Source organism: Anser brachyrhynchus (assembly GCF_964034855.1).
Source record: "Anser brachyrhynchus genome assembly, chromosome: 3".
NCBI classification, from domain to species: Eukaryota; Metazoa; Chordata; class Aves; order Anseriformes; family Anatidae; genus Anser; species Anser brachyrhynchus.
The window spans coordinates 39,708,281-39,729,241 of record NC_137696.1 but is presented as its reverse complement, the minus strand read 5'-3'; the positions used below and the strand labels follow the sequence as shown (position 1 = coordinate 39,729,241).

Sequence of the window (20,961 nt, the reverse complement as noted above, 5' to 3'; positions counted from 1 at the left end):
GATTTGAGTTTTTTTGCTTCTTTTGTTTGTTGGTTTTGTTTGTTTTTGTTTTGTTGGTGGGGAGGGGTGGGGGGTTGTGTTGTTTTTTGTTTTTCCTCAATAAATATATTCTTCTTACTGGGGCAAAGAAAGGTTAGATAGTATGGATTCCTGTAAGATTACTTGCATGTCTTAGCGTACTCTCGGCTTTTTCCTTTCTTTTGGCCAAAAGGTGTCATACATAGCCTTCCTCTGCTGGTACTCTTGAATATATTTTCCAGTAATATCTGCTAGGTTTTGTAGGATAAGGAAAAGGGAAAACAAAGGAGGGATAAATGTTTTCTTGTAATTTTCTTTGAAGAAACCTTTCTGACAGGTGTGCATCCCACATCTTTTTCTTCATTTTTGCTTTGTACCATCCCAACCCTAACCCTTCATTGTCAGGCTGAAGAGGAGAGGAGGGACTGAGTTATCTTAAAAGGAAGCTACTGTCACAAATACTTTTGGTTTTTTGATCCCATGCAGCAGAAGCAATGTTGCTTCTTTTTTTCCCCCTACGTCTGTGAAGACAAAGGCATACAGAAAATAAAATGTTTCCCACCTTTTTTTTTTAATTTACAAATAAGTTGTGGGGAAAAAAATGTCAAAAGTAAAGGTATGATAAATAAATCCTGGGTTTCTTTACTCATATTTTTTGTTGTTTTAGTTTATTATCCTTTACTATTATGATAAGAACAACGCTATGAAACAAAATCCCAAAATGAAATACATTTTAAAGTCGTCACTGTACTTTACGATATATGTGCATATAGTGTTATGTTGCTTATCTGGACATATTTAACCTTATTTGTGAAATGTGATGTAATAATACTATTTTTTTCAATGACTCATTTTTCCCTTTATAATAATATAGTGCCATAATACAATATTTAAAAAACACTTTTATGATAGTATGTTAAAGGTCCTCTGAGATTACTTGAGTTTACTTGTACTCCTTGCAAATTTCCTTTTAAGTAATACTTTACAATGTAGAATTTTACATTTTTCCAATGCTGATGAGACTTAAAGGGAGAGCTGTTTACTCTGTCTGTTGAGAGACCCTTCGTCATTCATTGAGCCCTGGTCTAAGATGCAGTGGCTGTTGGGCAATTAACAAGACAGTCATGGCAGAGGAGAATCAATCTTCTTAGTTTTTAAGAATAAAGATTAAGCAAGCCCATTAATTACTGATGGTGTTTCTTATGGATGCTTTAATTTGGGGGTTGTCTTGGAATGCATAAATATATTTGCAATAGTTATTAGCAGCTAGAGTTCTTATTTTCATTTCTTTAACTTGTAATTAAAAGATCTGCTCAGTTTTTTGTTTCCTTTTGAAGCTCATAAGTATTTGCAGGATGCCAAATTAACCTACAATTTTTTTAAAGATAAAAAACCTGTCAACTTCAATTGAAAATTTACATGCTATACCATGACATTCTTGGCTATGATATTTGAATATTTCTCTTTGTTCATTGTGTTCATTTTTATTGAAACATTGCTGTTTATTCCATTAGTATGCCCAATGTTTGGGGCAAGGACTGTGTTAAATGTAAACTCACTGAAAATCTGAATTGTTTGACTTCTAAACAATTATGGTAATCATAAAGCAAAGAATCTGGAAACAAATGCAACTGCTGTTTATCTACATTTTGTCTTCCAATTCTTTAGGCTATTTTCTTAAATAACTAAATTTTACTTGCATGGAGAAGACACCTGCAGTTATTTTCATTTGGCTTAAATGTAATGATTCTGCAGAATGTCTTTAATTATTCCCTATGTAAAACTGGGTATAATACGGTTTCCTAATGTAAGGGTGCTATTTCTTCCAAATAGGTGCAGTTACTGCTATTAGTATTTCATCAGTTTTGATTATTCATGGAATTGAAAGAGAAGCCTGTTTTAAAAATCTAAAGAATATCGTTATTTTTCAAACAATCTTGAAACAATATTTTCCTGAATTTTTACCTATGCTACTGGGGTATTGAAGTAACACAGTATAACCTTTTGTTGCTTGACCTAGAAGAGTTCAAACGATTAAAATAATTATCAAAAAAAAAAAAAAAAGAACAGTTTAGATTGGTAAATGATCTTGGTCATTAGATTAAAAAGAGATGATTCTAAAATATAAATATACTAATACTGGAACTTATGCTATAGATTTCCATTTTCCATTTGCTTATTCTTTCCCTTTATGTGTGGCTTCATTTATTTATGGGTTTTTCCTTACTTTTCTTTGGTTTCAGATGCGAGTGTCTCTCTGGTTTATGTGGTTTCCCCATGTGTGAGGCAGGCTCCGTTCCCCAAATAGTCTCACGTGGAGATGGAACACCTGGCAAGTGCTGTGATGTCTTTGAATGTGTCAATGGTACGTGAAGTTTTCTCTTGTACCTGGAGAGGAGGATTTTATGTCTGTGGGAGATGCTGGGTATTTGGTTATTTTTATTATGTTGTCAAGATATAAGAGAGAATTTTCTTGAAGTTCATTCAGTAAGAAGGAATTGGAAGTTTTATTGAAGATATTTAAGTGGGAAAATTTATCATTTGTAAGTCATCATGTTCCTTTAATTTCTAAAGCATTTTTCCCTATAACCTCAGGGAATTTGAAATTTAGTGAAAGTCTTCCTTTCTGCTTGTTTTCCAGGTGCTCTTTTGCCAGTAGCAAACACTGGATTTCCTTTAGAAGTGATTTTTTTTTTTTTTTTGCTAAACCCTGGAAGTGCTTTTTGCAGCACTGTGAACATGTGCATACTATTTAGACAGTTGGGCTTGCTTTAAAAAAAAAAAAAAGGCACTTGCAAAGTAATTTTTGGCACAGATGTAAAACCCTTGGAAATTGTAAATCAGTGTAGGAATAGACAGTTTCTCTTTTTTCTTTTTTTTGCTTGCAGATATAAATATTTAGAAAAATGATTTTAAAATACTAAATTTGTCATGGAAATGACTGTATCTCAGGATGGCTCCGTGGTGTATGTGATGAGTTGGGAAAAGACTTAGGTATTTTGCTATTGATCAATGGAAGGAGAAAAAACATTTTGAAATGTTGCATGCTCAGATAATTTCTGAGCATAAGAAATTACATGTTGGTTCAGTATTTACTAATTAATATTTATTAAGTAATATTTAATATTTAATATCAATGATGCTCTTTATGGAAAGAGGATAGTTGTAGGCCTGAAGGTTTAAATATATATATACATATATTTATTTACTTATAAACCTTCAGTTTTTTCACCTTCATATATATATATACACACACATATATATATATTGTTGACATATATATATATATATATGTATATATATATGTCAACAAGATGGGAGCAACTCTAAAACTCCTGCTTAAGAGAGTTCTCTGTGCCACACTTGGGCTGTGTGGCAGATCGTTGGTGAAAAGGACAAGATGGTCATAAAACTTAATTTGCACTGCTTTATAGTTTGGGGATTTGCAAGTGCATTTTAGGGTGGTCAAGTTCATTTTTATATATTATAAATATATAATACAATATAAAATAATACATAGTTATAACATTAATTTATTTCTATATAAAGATAAATATATTTATATATTTATATATATTTATATCCCTACCCTTACTTCCTTAGTTTAAAAAGAAAAGGAGGCAGGAATTTTGTTCATGAGAGTGACATTTAAATGTTAAAATCTGATTCTGGCTTTCAGAAGTGTCTTGAAACGCTAGCAAGTGCAGAAGAGGTGTACTGTTAATACAACATGGAGAAAATACCTTACAATGATAGGCTTAGATCAATTTCTTCACTTCATTAAAAAAAAAAAAAGCCATCAATGTAACAAGAGCCAAATCAGTTAAGATCTAGGACAGACTGTTCTCAGCGGTGAGGGTGGCTAGCTGTTGGCACAAACTCAGGGAGATACTGAATTCCTTATCTTCATCCTTTCCAATTAAGATTTGCTGCCTTTTTAAAGAGCAAGTTTTAATCAAATGCAAGTTAATGGATTTATAGATGGTATGTGGGGACATTAAATAATCAGTGTTATGAACTAATTCAATTAATTCTTGGGTTTGAAGACCTATGAAAACAGGCAGGAGGGTTTAATAAAATATGACGTGCAGTGACATTCATATAGTCTTCCTGCTGTTATAGTATCTATTTAATGATAGAATTAGGGAGGTGGGGGGAATAAAAAAAAAAAAGCTCTCAGAAATAATACTGATTATCTGAGTTACCTTGACATAAAGGAATGTATTAAGAATAACTGTATGGAGACTGAAAAAAAAAAATACACTTTGTGTATTCTGGGGTAAGCACATTGTGTTTTTAAGTAAGCCTGATGATGTGCTGTGTTGAAGCAGGCCAGCCTTCTGTACCACTTACTACAAGTGTGTGTGAATGGGGTGGGATGGCAGAGGGAGGCTGGGGAGGCAGCCTGGAAAGGATAGAGAAGAGCCTGCTGTTGCGGATCAGCTGGCTGGTGTTGAGGGGTAGTTCATGCGTAAGGGCAGCAAAACACATATAGCATTGAGACTCCATTAGCAGTAGGTTGTCTTTGTTGTTTGTCAGCATTTGGTGGATGGATCAGTCTTTGTTTCACAAACATTTTTTCCTTGATTTAATATAAAACTTCTTTGGAAGCTCCATGAAAGATTTGTAGGTTCTGCGTGGTTCTCCTTGTAACCAGTGCACGCTGTCTCAAACTAACGCTAGGTCAGTCCGTCTTAGAAAAGCATGTTAATCGGTGGAGAGAGAAAGCTCAGCAGCAGTCATTCGTTGTAGATCTTGGAGCTGTTGTTATTTGCTGATGACAGAGCTGTGTGTGTGTCATGGGCAACACACTGGAGGGGAGGGATGCCATCCAGAGGGACCTGGACAGTCTTGAGAGGTGGGCCTGTGTGAACCTCATGAGGTTCAGCAAGGCCCTGTACCTGCACTGGGGCAATCCCAAACACAAATACAGACAAAACCAGGGGTTGTTCAGCCTGGAGAAAGAGAAGACTCTGGGGAGACCTTACAGCAGCCTTCCAGTACCTAAAGGAGGCCTCCAGGAAAGCTGGGGAGGGACTCTGTCAGGGAGTGTTGTAATAGGACAACTTTACTTTAGCCTAAAACTGAAAGAAGGTAGGTTTAGATTGGATATTAGGAAGAAATCCTCCACTATGATGGTGGTAAGGCACTGGCACAGGTTGCCCAGAGAAGCTGTGGATGCCTCATCCCTGGAAGTGTTCAAAGTCAGGTTGGATGGGGCTTTGGGCAACCTGGAAGTGTCCTTGCCCATGGCCTATGATCCTATTCCTCATTATAAGAACAGCAGTCAATCAATACACTCATCATTTTCTTGCTTCCAATGTATATTGTCTGTGTCCTTATGCTCCCCATCCTGTGTAATCTTGTGTTTCTCGTAGTTTGTCACATAATTGTGTAAATATTATTTATCACCAAAATAATGCTTACTTCTGCTTGGAAACAGTTCGAATGTTTCAATTTATTGAAACTGGAGTTTGTTATTGAGTTAAGTTTTACCTACTGTCTGTTCAGCATTTAGAAAATGCTTAAAAACTTTCTCATTGGTGATAAGCAAAAAATATACTATAGAAAGAGGATGCTTCTTAGTATTTCTGTGTGAGATTTTAAGCATCATGAATATAAGCAGAAAACAGAATATTTTACATTAAGCTGATATACTAGCTGGAGACATAATTTTATGCTTTTTAAAACACTGCTGTGGGTTACAATAATTCACCATTACAATTAATGCATGGGTATTGGAATCTGCTTTCCTTCTAGAGGATTCTGGATAGAATATGTTATAAATCTGGGGGAAAACTGAGCAAGAAATTCCCAAGGTGCAGCCTTTCCCCAAAGCCTTCATTTTATTGAAATGAATTCAAGGTTTCTCCTGATCCACTCAACATTTATTACTCATTTATTTTTGTCTGCTAATTGTGGTGTGCTGCCTTTTCTCATAGGAGAGGTTGTAAGGAAAAAAAAATGATTCAGCATTCAATTACAAGCATCAATAAATGAATCTAAAGAGATTGAAAGCTGCATGTGCAGCAAGAGTGGAAATGTTTGGAAACGAGAGCATCCAAACTGCCTGTTCTCTAATTAGCTATTGACGCATGGGCCTCTTGAATGTAGGTTGCGCTAAAGCACGTAGTGACTGAGCTGTGCCTTAGAAATTTGAGAGCATATTGCTAGAGCATCCTGCAGCTGCTTACTTCTGTCAGTCAGGGCTTCCACTTTTGGATAAGTTTCCTTGAATGCAGCAGCTACTTTAAAAGGGTCTCTGATGGTCTTATGAAAGACATCAAATTGCATGTGTGAGAGTGGTCCTGGTAGTCACTGCATCCAACTGGTCCAAGGTGACTGCTTTCTGCCACAGCCACGTAGGAGCAATGATTTCAGCGTCTGACCTTGCCAGGAGTGGCTGTGGAGCCACTGCTGCTCCCTTGCCCCCCCCAGGAGGTGAGCTCTCAACTTCCATTGCCCAACAGTAACAGGTATTGATATGGGGAAGAAAAGATGACAACTTCCACTGGGGCTTGAAACTGTGACCATTTCTATACTGCTGTTTCAGGCTGTACTCTTCTTGATCATATGGTGTTATGGAAGTGAGCTCCTAAATCATCATGCTCGCTCACCTGATGTGACACACGACCTCTGTTTCATAACCACTTCTTTAATTTTTTTCTGCATTTGAGAAAATACCAATGACATAAGCAATTTTTCTTTTCTCTTAACCTCTTGGCTTTCTTGAGTCTATGGTATTGATACTGTGTTGCAGGAGAAATTAAATCCCTCTCTAATTACACTTCTTGTCACCTGTTGGTGCAATTACTCCTCACAGCAGTTGTTATTCTGTTATTAAGCTCACAGTGTGGAAAAGGTTAGAGGTGATGCTATCATTTCTAAAGGGAAATATGAATCACCTATTTCTAAAGGGAGCATCAATGAATACTAAAAGAAATCTTACATGGGGAATATTGTGTCAGCAAGGAAAATTTCTGCTAAAGAGGAAGGACTAGAGTCCAAGTGGAACACCCCACAGGCATCAGTTGTCAGGATCCCATTCATTATTCATTGCACTAATCCTTACAAAACTTACATGACAAAGAAAAATATTATTTGCCTTTTACTCTTAAGAAATAAGGATTTGACCAGGGCAAGTGTCTGTCCTAGAGCAAAGAACTAAATATAATCGTGATCCTAATTAAACATTGCTGCATATCTCTCTCCAGGCATCTAAAAAAATAGGAGCTGTTTTTTTTACTTTAAATAGAGACCTACTTTAAAATAAAAACCATTGAGATTGTCCAGCCAGTTACTGGGATATGTTCAGGATATTTTTGACATCAAATTGAGAAGAACTGTTCTAGAGTTGATCCCAGTGACTAGAGGGGATTACGTGAGAATGCAAAGATAGAACATAACTGTGAAATGGTAGGTTTTGTTTTTTTCGTAGAGCAGGAGAGATAATAAAGTTGCTCTCTTGAAGTTCATGTTTTATTTTGGTTAAGCTGTCAAAGAGCTGGAAGGATTGTATGGAAAGTGAAGAATGAACAAATGGTATTAACGAGAATTGTGCTTTTCTTCAAAAACAATAGTTGGATACAAACCTTGCTAAAGTGGGAGTACTGGTAGTACAGAATGGATAATCTGTAAGAAAAATCAAGACGCAAAATGTCGCTTTCAAGGAGCAAAAGACAACAAATGGAGAAGTAAATAATAAATGGAAGATTAATATGAAAAGAAGATACCCTTGTTCCAAAAAGATGAGAAGAATTAGTGTTTGGGGGGCGTGTTATTGTTTTTTCGTGCTTGCTTGTTTTGACTCAGAACATTTTAGCAGTATTTGAAAATCAAGGTTAATCACCAGTCACGGTCATGTGAGAATTTGGTCTACTACACTGAAAAAACAGGCTAGTCTACCAAGCTATGTCAAATGTTTTAGATCCTCTGAACCTGGATTATACTTGCTGTAGTCAAATTGGGAAAAGTATCCGAAACAATATGTGCAATTACCAGTTACATTTAAAAGAGAAGGAAAAAAGAAGGTGCAGAAAACTGGAGGCCAGTCAAATACGAAGTCTAACTTACTTCATTTATTCATTTATTAATGAAAACGAAGATACTACTTATATTCTGTGGAACTGATCGTATGTCATGTACAAAGAATATTAAATGCTAGATGGTGCAGTTTGGTATGGTTTTAAAAGTAAAGTGAAGTAACTTCTAGTATTTATTTTGGTGAAGTAATGTTTTTTGTTTGTTTGTTTGTTTTTGCCAAAGGGAATTCTATTGGTAAGCTAATGTCTCTGGTTATGTTCTGACTCTCGGTACACACTTAAACCTCAACAAAGTCACCAACACTTTGGAGGACAAGGTTAGAATTAATTTATTTTTTTAAGAGAGGAGGAGGAGATGGTTAGACCTGTGCTAAGATCCTACTGCTGAGCATCATCATTTAGCTATAATGCCAAATCAGGCCCTTGTGCTAACATATTTAGGTCTTTTTTTCTGAAATATTAAGCTTTTCTCATACACTGGAGGCATATCACACAGATGGACTGGTGATGAATGATGGGGTATGCCAGTACTTTTAATGGTGCTGAGATTTTTGCAGATGCTTGTGTCCTATGAACATGCCTAGGGCTAAACTGATCACAGCATGTATTTTCTCTGTGATAGATTGACAGAGACTACTGGGATTTAAATGTATTCCTCCCTTACAAAGATCATGGCTTGCTTCCAGGAATTGCTCGACATTTTATCTAGAAAATGTCACACCATAGCGGGGTGTTTAGAGCACAGCCACAGCGTTTGGTGGCCCCAGCTCCTCCTTTGGCCACCCAGGTGGTTTTCTGTGCTAGGTTTACTGTAACTTAATGCCAAGTGTTAAAAAGTTCCTCTTCTAGAAGGTTGTATGGGCAAAAGGGGGATAGCATAGAGGAAAGCCACAGAAACAATGAGACATTTAATGGCATGAACTTATCAAGAACAATAAAATCTGAAAGGAATGAGTGTATTTAGTCTGCAGGAGAAGATGGTGGCAGGGACACCCAGAATCGGTCCTCTTAGCAACAAATTTGCAGGTTGGAGGAAGGTAATAAACAGTATTACATATACCCACATATACCCTAAAGATGGGAAAAGTAATGAAACCTAGGACGCTTCCTTTTGTTTCCTGTTTCTGTCTAACCTGAATTTCCCATGATGTAATTTGAGTTTAGTTACCGTATTTGAACTGTAGAATTGTTTAGTTGGTTGCAGTTCCTCCATTACTGATGTTTTTAAAGAAAATATTAAGCTGGGAATGTTTTAGGTAGAGCTGCTTCTGTTGGGATATCTTTCCATGCTATTTTCCATGATTTCACCTCCACCCTATGTGGTGACTTGGAAATAAGCCTTCTGTCTCTCAGGGTTATGCCTTAAGGTCTCGTCTACTGTGTTTTAAATAATAATAAAAAGACACCGGTATCAACCTACACATCTGTCTTTCCTCTGGAGTTGTCTAAAGATTAATGGATTGGGATAGGCTTGTGAGGTAGACAGAGAAAACAAATCTTGCTGAAGGTAGGCACTGTACATAACTTGCGGAATCTGAACACAAAAGTGATTTCTAATGTGCTGCTGTGGACTTTATCTACTAGATACCTCACTGTGTAAATCTGATTTTTTTCTATGATTACATCGGTTTCCTATGTTTTTTAATATCTTTTACAGACCACAGGTGCCACAAAATAATGTTTCTTTCCTTCAAACTGTGCAATTGCATATACATAATCACATAAAATCACGTATAAATAATTGCACTGACTTGTAATAATAGTTACAGATTTGTTTTAGTCCTAATCACTGTTCCTAGATGCAGGACCAAAGGACTTCCAGAGTGGTCCTACAGTTGTGTTTAATGAGAAGTTTATTGCACAAAGTAATACAGTCTGAAGAGTAAGAAGCCAATATTTTTTTTCACCTGGCTTGTTTAAATATATTTGCAGGCAAACAAAAGCGTACAACGTGTTGTCCTTTAACATTGTTATGGGCTAATTCAAATTAACTGTATCCTTTTCTTTTCTAAACTCCTTATCAGCACAGCTTTTGAAAAACTGAAAGCTTTTCTATATTTTGTTTGTACTGACACAGGAATAAAGTTTGTCAATTTCCTTCCCTTTCATTTAATGGAAAGTTCACAGCACTTGCACCAGTGTCCTTCAGGAGTCTGGTACAAATCCTTCTGTATACTAAAGGAACGTCCAAAGTGCTGGAATCACAAACCTTCTCATCCTTGAAACAACAGAAGATTGTTTTGAATCTCTCTTCCGCTTCGGACAGGCTGGAATTTCTGACACTACAGAAGAAAATGCCTGAACTTGCCTACAGACAGCTGATGCCTGAGCATCTCGTGCGCTCGGAATGACCGTGTGCAGAGCTACTGTCTAGCAAAGAGTGGGTTGCAAAACTCGCACATGGTTCTGTGCTGCTCTTTGATTGTAGTCAAAGAAAATTACCAGTACTAGAAAGCTACACAAGTCTCAATTACAGAAATTTTATTTTGGATTAGTTCAGCCTATGGAACTTTATTAAATTTAAAAGTAAAAGGTAAAATGCCATAGAAAACTGGTCTGATCAAACAAATTGTTTCTGTCTGCAGTTCAGTTTGGAGATAAATGGCTTCAGAAATGAGCACTGTTTGTGTCCATGTAGCATGAGGCTGCGTGGCTCAGTGCAAGTCTGACTTCAGGGCTCTTGCTCCCAAACAAAACAGCTGTGGCTAACTGAGGCAATCTCTAGAGCTAAATTTGTGCCAGAATTCTTCCTGATTTTACTCTGGGACAGGAATTTCAATGCCAAGTCAAGTATTCTCTCTTAGTCATGCTTAACTTTACATCAGAGCAGAGATCTGGTATCATCTGTCCTATCAAAACCAGCAAAAAAGGCAGTATGAACTCTTCATCATGCTAGGTCACATCCACTCTGCTCTGGCTCCTGTCACAGGTTGACCCATGCTCGGTCAGGGTCAGTCTTCTGCCATGGGTTATGTGATAGCTGGCAGACGCTGAGGTCGTGTTCATGAATCCATGGCCTGGCTGGCTGTCTCGTGCCTACTGTGTCATTGTGGTAGCTGGCATCAGAAGAGGGACTTGGCTTTTTGGGCAGCTTTAACTGCTTGGTGTTGTGCAGTTCAGACGATTGCAATTACTTTGTCACGTGGGGAGACTTTGGTACTTGAAGAATTCTACCTGCAGCATTTTCTTTATTAATAGAATAATAAATTTGTGGTGGCTAGCCTTTCAGGAAAAGATGCATTTGTTTAATGATAGCTGTATTCTTTCTCTCCTTTGTGGCTGACATACATAGGTCAGTAAAGCAATACAATTAGTGCTGTTTAAAGCAAAAAAAGCAAGAGAGAACTGAGAGTATCATTCAGTTTATCTTTCTAAAAGAAACGTGTTGGTACAAATTCCACAGCAAGATGCTAGCTCTCTTATTAGGCTTTCACTTTATGAATATTTAAGGCTAGAGTTCTTATTGTGCTTGTTTTGGCTAGACTGAGTCCTTAGACTGTGCAGATCTAACAACGGTAATCCTTATCTCATAGCTGGATGCATATGGGTAGCTCAGTCATTTAATAAGTGCGCATATACGCTAGCATAGATCTAGTTTGTAAAAATACACACGTAGTGTCATTCTGTGGTATTTTTTGTCATAGGAGTAAAATATATTGTTTCCTTTCAGGATTTACAGTTACTTGTTTGGTCTTGTTTGGTCATTTTAAAATGAATGTTGATTTATGGAAGATGATGATTCTACTTTCCTAACTATGCAGGAATTCAGATCTACTCTTTGGAGGAGGGGGGAAGTAAAAATCTGGAAAGCTGCAATCAAAAGAGTTAAGTCAGGAGTAAATGGATTAAATGCCTTTTGAGTTCTTGGCACTTTTTCCTTTTTTGAGAAGGTTTTATACTAACAGCTTGAGCTACATAAACTTGAAATATTTCTCAAGTGTTTGTTTATGTGAATAGCTTTCTAATGAGGTCATAGCTGTTTTCCCGGACACAGTGGTATTTCCTCTTTTTACTCTTTTTTTTTTTTTTTTTACACTGCTTTCTACATTATGCCTCAAAGGCAGAACAGGCATATAAAATCAAACATTGCTCAGGGTACTTCCAAGTTTCAACCCTAACATTTTACAGTCATATTAAATGACTTGAGACTGGAGCTCAATATTAGGTGTGTGTGGAAAGAAATACTAGAGTCACTGAAATGCTTTAGAATTTTAAAGAAAATCTACAGTAATGTCAAGAGCAACTTAGATGAAGAGTCTGCAGCCCCCAAAATTAAGAGGATTCAAGGGGATTTTGCAAATTCAAAATTTGAAATATTTTTTCGTATCCCATGTGAGATATGAGTATTAACAACAACAACAAAAAAAACCTGAACTCAAAGTGGGCACAATTTTGAGCCCTATGTGGCTAGATATTACACATATAAGTAAATAAACAGGTTTCCATGTATTCTATGGAAATCAACAACATATGCAATCATCTGCTTTTTTTTTTAAAGGTGGAATGTTTTTAAGTATGCTCTGGTTTGGATATTTGTATGTAAAAGTATAAATTAGTGTATTGAAGGGGGATTATTCAGTATGGTTTTGACATTTGTTGTTCAGGCTTTTAGTGATGGTTTGTTCTCTACAGAAATTTGGCACGTCTCAGGAAATAATAAAAAATCATAGGTATCTACTTTCACCTTCCTGTGTGACTTAGTTATTTTCATCACTTCCCTCTTTCCTCTTCATCATTCTTTATATACTATACATGTTTCTTCCTTTCTTTCCCTTGCTATGTTTAGTTCAGATATAATGAAATTTAATGTTTTTATCAACAGTTTGGTTGTTTTTGTTTGTTTGTTTGTTTAATTTTTATTTTGTTGCTGAAACAAGTGACCTCCTGTTCTCAGAACCTTTGGCTTTTGAAGCTGATAGATTCATAGCTTCTGAACAAATATATCTGTTTAATATATACTATTTTACTTCAGGTACTGTTTTTTTAAGTGTCTTGGGCTAGTTTCAGAGAAGGACAAAAAAAAAAAATTATTCCATAGTGGGGAAGAGGGAGAAGGCTTCAATGGATAATATAATGATGAAACTGTAAAGCAATGATTTCTTAATGACTAATGTGGAGTAGTTGTTCTACAGTTCCTTGAGTCACCACAATTCAGTGATTTAGCACTAGGCTGTGGAGCTGCACAGCATCGTATGTGCATCCATAGCTGGTTGAACCGCACATGCACTGCCGGCAATGGGTGATGGAGGTGTAAGAGTGTTTGTCTGTGTGCAGATAGCTGCAAGGTCCAAAAGCACTAAGGAGGCCTTGTGAGGTGTCCGTGATGCTTCAAAATCTGGAACAAATCTCTTCAGTACTTGAGAGGAAAAAAAAAAAGTCCTTTTTGAGGTTTTTTAGTTTCCTACTCAGCTAGGATTTAATTATAATTCGGGCTTTGCTGTACAAGAGATACAGTTGAAGTAGTCTTGTTGTGTTTAAAAAACACCAGTGACCACATACTAGTTATTACAATGGAGGTTATTTTATGTGGAGAGTATAGTTGTGAGGCGACTAGCATGACAGCAGTTTGCTTGAATTAGGAAGTATTCTGTCCTGTGTACCAGATCATGTAGTCATGGAATACATGTATCTCCTTCTAAAATAAAAAAAAACAATACCTATGTATTGGACTGTACTAATGCAATTAATCCACTTGTGTACCAGAGTCCCGTAGACAGGAAAGTTACACTTAAGAAACATCAGAAAATTGCTTTTTAAAATATGAAAAAAGCTGTGCTGAAATAGCTTTTAGCTTATCCAGGATGTGAAACTGATGAAGAAAACAAGTGCCTTAACTTTCCTTCATTACTTTAATTTTAAAAATTCAGAATTTTCATTGTAAATAACTAACAGCTCTGAAAATAATTTTGAATAGTATTTTATTTTTTCCATTGTTTAAACAGACAATAAAATATACTGTGTGCCTTAAAAAATATTTTTTTTAAAGAAGGAAAAAATCAGCTCTCTCCTTCTCTGTTTTTGTTGGTAGCAAACCGAATTTAACTATTTCTCCTTTATCAATATCCATAAAAGACATTGCTTATTTTTTCTTCTTTCAGAAGTGAAGCCAACTTGCATATTTAACAGCATGGAATATTACGATGGAGACATGTTTCGAATGGATGCATGTCGTTTCTGTCGGTGTCAAGGTGGAGTCTCTATTTGCTTCTCTGCCCAGTGTGGTGAGCTACACTGTGACAGGTATTATGTGCCGGAAGGAGAGTGCTGTCCAGTGTGTGAAGGTACACTATCTTTTCAATCCTTTTTATTTATTAATTCTGCTGCTTTCTTTATTTTGACCTTTCAAGGAAAATAAGCAAGCGCTTCATGTTGTTGTTGTAAAGTTTGCCAATTGTTTCTTAATTCAATTTATTTTTAATTTTCTTGGTTGTTGTGTCTGAGTACATCTTGTATTTTTGTGATGTTTCTCTGATGTTGACACTCTGCCCTTTTCCTATAGAGCTGCTGAGGTTTCCTTTCCCTTCTGCATTAGAACATTCTTAGACATGGCCACATATGCTGTACTTTTGGGGGGCCTTCTTCCCAAAGGCCATAAGAAGCTGTTGCTAATTTCTGCACGAGGTATTTAGACTCTTCCAAAACAGCAGCGGTGTGTCTAAGACTGTATCTATCATTTTGCAGCCTGCTTCTTCCAGTCATTCTGTTTCAGTCTTCTGTTTAGCTACAGCAATGTATACAATTATAGCAAAGAGCCAGGGCAGTAATCTGGCTTCAGTGTTTTTCTCTTCATCCTTTGCCTTGTTGACAGCCAGCTCATCTGCTTCTTAGGCCTGCGGTCCTCCTAAAAAAAGATCATGTGGGAAATTTCACATTGACCCTCTTGCTTACACTACAAAGTATTTGACACATCTTCTGCCAGAATACAAACAGGATTCCAGGGGAGGAAGATGAAGGGCTGTTGCTCTACACTTGGATCTTGCCCCATTGTGGGTCAGGGTATGGCCACAACGTAGACAAAGGCCTGTGAAGCACATCTGGTCTGTGTGGTTAAATGTAAACTTAGGAATGATGTCCCGAAAATAAGTTGGGAGAAAAAAAAAAAAGTTGGAAATCTGAAATCTCCTAATAGGAGAAGAATCTAGCTACTAAAGTCACTTTCAAACAGTTTGGTATGAACTTAATTTCAGTGTTCCTATAGTTCCTTGTGGAGCAAATAAGCCAAAATATCCATTATTGTGCTTATCCATATATGTGCTTAATTCCACATAGATAATTATAAAAATGAAGAACTTTGTGTTAAAATAAAAATAAAAATAAATAAAGTCTAAAAGAGGCAGCTACAGGAGCTAGATCTTTTCAACAAGCACAGAATATTGTGAATGATACTTTTGGGGGCTCTTTGAAGTCTTTGAAGGATACTTTTGAAGGATACTATTGGAGGTTTTGGCGGCTTAGATTGTTATTGCCTAACAAAACACTCCTGAGATCAAAAAACATCTGGATAATGAAATACCAGGATGATGAAGATTCAGTGCTATACCATTATTTAATGAAAGATTTAAAAAATCTAGAAATGGCATGTGTGATGTAGTAAAACCTTTTCTAAGTGCAGATCCACCGCTGAATTGCTCTATAAGCTGCTGAGTTTATAATATACATAAGATCTGTTTTTATTTCCTGTAATTACAATGATTTACTTATGTAAGTCTTCTGAGATTGGGCATCATGACAGTAAAATGAATAAACAATATATCTATATATGTGCTGTATCTGGGCCCTCTAATATACTCAAATTTTTGTCTAGATTTGGACTTACAGTTCTAGGTATGTCCTTCATCCTCTTAGTTTGGTGATTTAAATAGTCAGCAATCTTATTATTTGTCATTACATTGTTCTGCTGTATCATACGGTGTTTAAAGTTGACTTTTCCATATCTTGTGACCTTTGAATAAGACTATCAAGAAAACCTGCTTTCATTTCATTTGGGTTTGATGAGTCGGTGTGTATTGGACCTGCAATGAAAACTTTTTTTTTAAGACAGGTCCTTGGTAGATAAAATGATGATAATTTACAGTTATTTAGTACAACTTCCTTTTTCAAGTAATAGCTCTGACTCAATTTCTGCTGAGATGATTGAGAAGCCAAGTTGCAGGGTTCTTTGTCAAATCATGACTTCTCTGTTGCATGTTTTTGTGATAGGGCTTGTAGCACTAAATCAAGGAGTCTGATTTCTCACTTCTAAATGATTGGATGGTAAAATTTGTTGTATTCTACTATAAATCCTATTTGATTTACATGCGTTCTCTTAAGTAAGTCTAGTCAACTGGCTCCCTTTTAATATATTGTAATTTTCCTGCTTCTTTTAAGCAATTAAAAAGGGAAAAAAAAACAAACTCTGATCTCTTTCTTAATACCTCAGGTTATGTTAAGTGACATCTAAATTGACTAACTTTCTTTGAAAAATGGGCAGAATGTATACTCAACAGTCAGCTTATTCATGCTGTTATAGTTGGTGAAGAGGTGGTCTTTTCTCTCCCTGCTCTATTTGTTTATTTCTTGACAGTAGTTTTCAAGATGACTGATTTTTTTTTTCTTCTGATGTTTTCTTGATGATAGAAATACAATGAAATACCACCCTTCTTTCTATTCTCAAACATTTTTAAGATAAGGAATAGTAAATTTCACATTCATTGTGTTGTACAGGTACAAGCCATTCTTGTATTAGCTCCAGAAAGAATTCTTTCTGAAAGTCATGTTGGACTCCTCAGCATCAGAAAATGAAATTTGTTGGGCTCAATTTATAGTTTTAAACAGTAGTGACTTTTCAAGGATACCAGGGGCTTTGTCCTTTGACACACAAAAGTGACTGTTATAAATAATACTGGTATACGTGGCTTTTCTGTGCTTTCTCAGTATTCATGTGTCAATCAGAATCCCACCCATGAATTGTATGATAAAATTCACTTTATTTGATTGCATATGATTTCATTTCTGGTTAGGTCAAAATAATTAATTATAGATTCAAGGAAATCTCAAAACATGTAAGTTGAGAAGTTAAGAGATTAGGAAACATCTTAGTTTTTAAAGTCTTTTGTTCCCCAAACTACCTGTTTTTGAAATAACTTAACCCTTTCTGTTAAAATGGGGAATATCACTAAAATTCAGGGTAAGAGTGAGTGCCAGATAGAAATTGTGTGCAGTTTCACTCTGAATTTTCAGAGTTTGTTAGTGTCATAAACTGAAACAATGGCTCATAATAAGACAACAGCTATTAGCAACTGCTGTTCATTTTGCCTTTGTTTCAGAGATGGTTGATTAAACTTCAGAGTATTATCCCAGGTTTTGTTGAGTCTTTTTTTTTTCATGTAGGAAAAATGCAACGTTGACATTCAGTGACATGTTGACATGAGTCATTGCAGTGGTTCATTGAGATGATTCCAGTTTTCGTTTAGAATCTGTGAAGTCAGTTTAAAAAAAAAAAAAAAATTTTTTGAAAAACAAAAGCAGAAGATCCAAAAACCGAGCCTTTTAAAAAATAAAACCCAGCCATCTGTACATGCATTTTCCTTTCCAGATCTGCTTGTTAAATTCAAAATTTGAGTTGAAATGTTTAAAAATAGAACACTGAATTTATGAATGCTCAGTATAAGCTAACTTTACATTTTCAACAGTAAATATCAACATTAAAATATCTAAATTGTTACCTATATTAATTAATCTCTGTGTGCCACAGTGTGGTTCTTAGTGTTTGATAGTGGCTTTACATAACCTTTTTTAACTAATATAACATCCTGTCATTGCAGTTATTCGCATGTAAAATTTAGGCATAAAAAGGCATTAAAACTTCTTGTTCTATTGCAACTTCTTATTTCAGACCCAGTTTACCCCATAAATAACCCTGCTGGCTGTTATGCCAATGGTCAGATCCAGGCTCATGGAGACCGCTGGAGAGAGGATGACTGTACTTTCTGCCAGTGTATCAATGGAGATGCTCACTGTGTTGCAACAGCCTGTGGACAGAGCTGTTTGAATCCTGTCAAAGTCCCTGGAGAGTGCTGCCCAGTATGTGAAGGTGAGATCTGTATTTCCCTATTATGCTTTATTCCGCCATGGCTACTTCTTACCTGGTAGTTCCTAATTTACTTTATAGCTTTGGTACAGCATTTCCTGTGACCTAATAAACTAATGGCACAGGGGCTAGAGAGAAGGTAGCTAATTTTTAAATTCTGACTACAACATGGTTTAACCACAACGGCATGTGCCCATGCTCAATACTCCTTTGGTGCAATAAAGCATAGTGAGAGGTCATTTAAGTTCAGCATTGTTAACTAATTTTACTTAGTTATGCTTACAGCTTAATAATAAATATAGGAGGAAATAGTGGACCGAAATGTTCATCAAAAGGTATTACTGATAATTGAATTATTCCTCGCTTCATATTCAATGGTATCATGTAGTGATGATTCAAGATCTTTGCACAATATAGTTGGACATTGGGCATAATTATAGTACGAATTAAAGCATCATTATTTCATTGAAGCTTACGAAGGATGATTATTAACTGGGAGATAGATTTTAATTTTTAGAGTTTAAAATGTAATTACATTTTGTGGAAATAGATGCATCTTGTATAACAGACTGAGATTTTAGGCTTTAACTTAACTATATGGCAAACACTTGCCCAGCCTGGCAATGAAAATGTGAGGGTTTGCAAACTTATATATTTAAAATATATACATGTATATGTTCAGAGTTGCATTTTCTGTAGTAGATGCTCATCGTGAAAAATACCAGATCATTCAGTTTCTAAATCAGAATTCTAGATCAGTCTTCAAAGCTGTATTCATAGTGTACAGATATTTTCAGGTGTGCAGGCTCAGTAAGCTGCCACTTATTTTTCCTGTTCCATCTCTGATAGAATGAAATTAATTTTGTATAACTTCTTGTGGCCTTTCTTGATTTGCAGTATCCATCCAAGTTCATTGAGTAGTTGCTATTTAGGAGAAATCTGAGGAGCTTAAAGCTTTCTTATTGGTGCTTTTTCATGCCAAAATTCACATCACAGGATATGAAGAAGGTGTCTGATAATGTATAAAATCTTCATGTGAAGTGTAGAGAGTTACTACTTTCACACTGAATTAATTTTGTGACGAGGAAGCAGTTTAACAGGTTTTAATCCCCAGTGATCATCTCCTGATGGGTATCAAAGACTATGTGCTGTCACCACTCCTTATTTAGTGTGTACGAGTAGAGCAAGCTTAGGAAGGTAGCATGGAGAGGTAGGTTTTTGGAAGTATTTTCAATATGTTAAGTTTTTTTCTCCAATAAGAATGGACAAATATTTTTTTCTCGTTCCAGATTGGAGAAAATGGATGAGGTACAATTGGATTAAAAGCATATCTACAGCAGACTGAGATAATTATGATGAACTGTGGGAAGCAAACACAGTGTAGAGTTTAGGCTTCCATCATTCATTACTAAAGGTCCCAATGCAGCCAAGCGGACACTTCATTAATGTACCACACTAGTGCCACTACAGTGCTTTTATAGTATGCAAGGTAGCTCATCTGGACTCGGTTAGGTAATTCTGTACTATGACAAGTTTTTCCTCCTAGAAGCAAATGTAGCATCTACTTTAGTCTTTAGAAGTTTGGTTTTGTGTTGGGTTTGTGGTTTTGTTTTGTTTTGTAGTTGTTGTTTTAAACAAACAATGATACAGCTGATGTCAAATAAAAAAAAAAATGGAGGAAGCCACAGGGAGCCATCATTTGTAACAGCAGCAGTCACAGGACTCTGAGAAGAGCATGAGGCTCGTGAGGTCCCAGGGGGTATCTGAGGGAGTTTCTGAGTCCTGACAATCTTGGGCTGTGCGTGCTGTGCACAGCAGGTGTGGGCTGCAGCCCTGACAGCCTTCTTGGCTGACAGCAACACATAGTGACCACTCGACAGAAGCCATGTCTTCTACTTCTGTTCCTCCATCATCCGTTAGAACTAATACCACCAACCAGATGGAGCTCCAAGAAGCTCGTGCGACCACCCAGCTCTTGGGCTGTGCCTGGCACTGCTCCTTGAGATGGAGGGCGAAAGGAAACACACCAGTGTGAGGTGTGCCCAGGCAGTTGAACTGCTCTGTCTGGTGGCCAAGCTTCAGGAAGAGGTGGGGAGACTGAGAAGCATCTGGGAGCCCTAAAGTTGATAAATCAATGGAGCTGTGCTATGCCTTCTAAAGTATGCACATGCCAACCTGGTGTGGCTACTGCTGAGGCAGGCCCAGTATCTGCTCTGTGTCAGGACAAAGGCAGCAACTTGAGGGACATGGAGGAGTGAATGCAAGTTACTGCATAGAGCTGCAAGAGGAGACCATGTCTGCCTGCTCAGCTTCCACTGCAGAATAGGTATGAGGCTCTGGGTGTGGCCAATGAAGGTTGTGAAAAGAGGGAAGAAGTGGCATCTGTGCAAGTTCATGGGAGTCCAGGCAGGTCCCTGCTGCCTGGAAGCTAGCCAACGTTACACCCATCTACAGAAAGGGCATAAGAGAAGACCCAGGAAGCTGCAGACCTATTAGTCTAACATCAGTCCCTGGAAAAGTTATGGAGAAAATTATCCTGGCGGATACTTAAAGGCATTTAAAGAACAAAGCTATTATTTCACCTAGTCAATATGGGTTCATCAAGGGAAAGTCCTACCTTAGCAATCTGATCCCCTACCTTAGTAATTTGATCCCCTTCTGCGATAAGGTCAGCCACGTGGTAGACGAAGGGATGACAGTGGACATAATCTTTCTGGGTTTCAGTAAGGCCTTTGATGCTGGTATCCTTTGGCCTAATTGTTCAACTGTGAGATAAACAGGTTCACTCTACCAGTCGTCTAGTCTGGACAGAAGGAGGCTGAGAGGTGGCCT

At 36.8% G+C, this 20,961-nt stretch overlaps 1 protein-coding gene across 2 annotated transcripts in view; it reads left to right on the top strand.

Moving 5' to 3' along the window:
* The window catches only part of CRIM1 (cysteine rich transmembrane BMP regulator 1), a 181,400-nt gene that overhangs the window by 109,094 nt on the left and 51,345 nt on the right, over positions 1 to 20,961 (top strand). For both annotated transcript variants that reach the window (XM_080583957.1, XM_080583956.1), the window contains 3 exons: positions 2,262 to 2,383; positions 14,159 to 14,341; positions 17,935 to 18,132. In XM_080583957.1, coding sequence (XP_080440083.1) covers positions 2,262 to 2,383; positions 14,159 to 14,341; positions 17,935 to 18,132 — 503 coding nt within the window. The remainder of the gene's footprint in view (positions 1 to 2,261; positions 2,384 to 14,158; positions 14,342 to 17,934; positions 18,133 to 20,961) is intronic.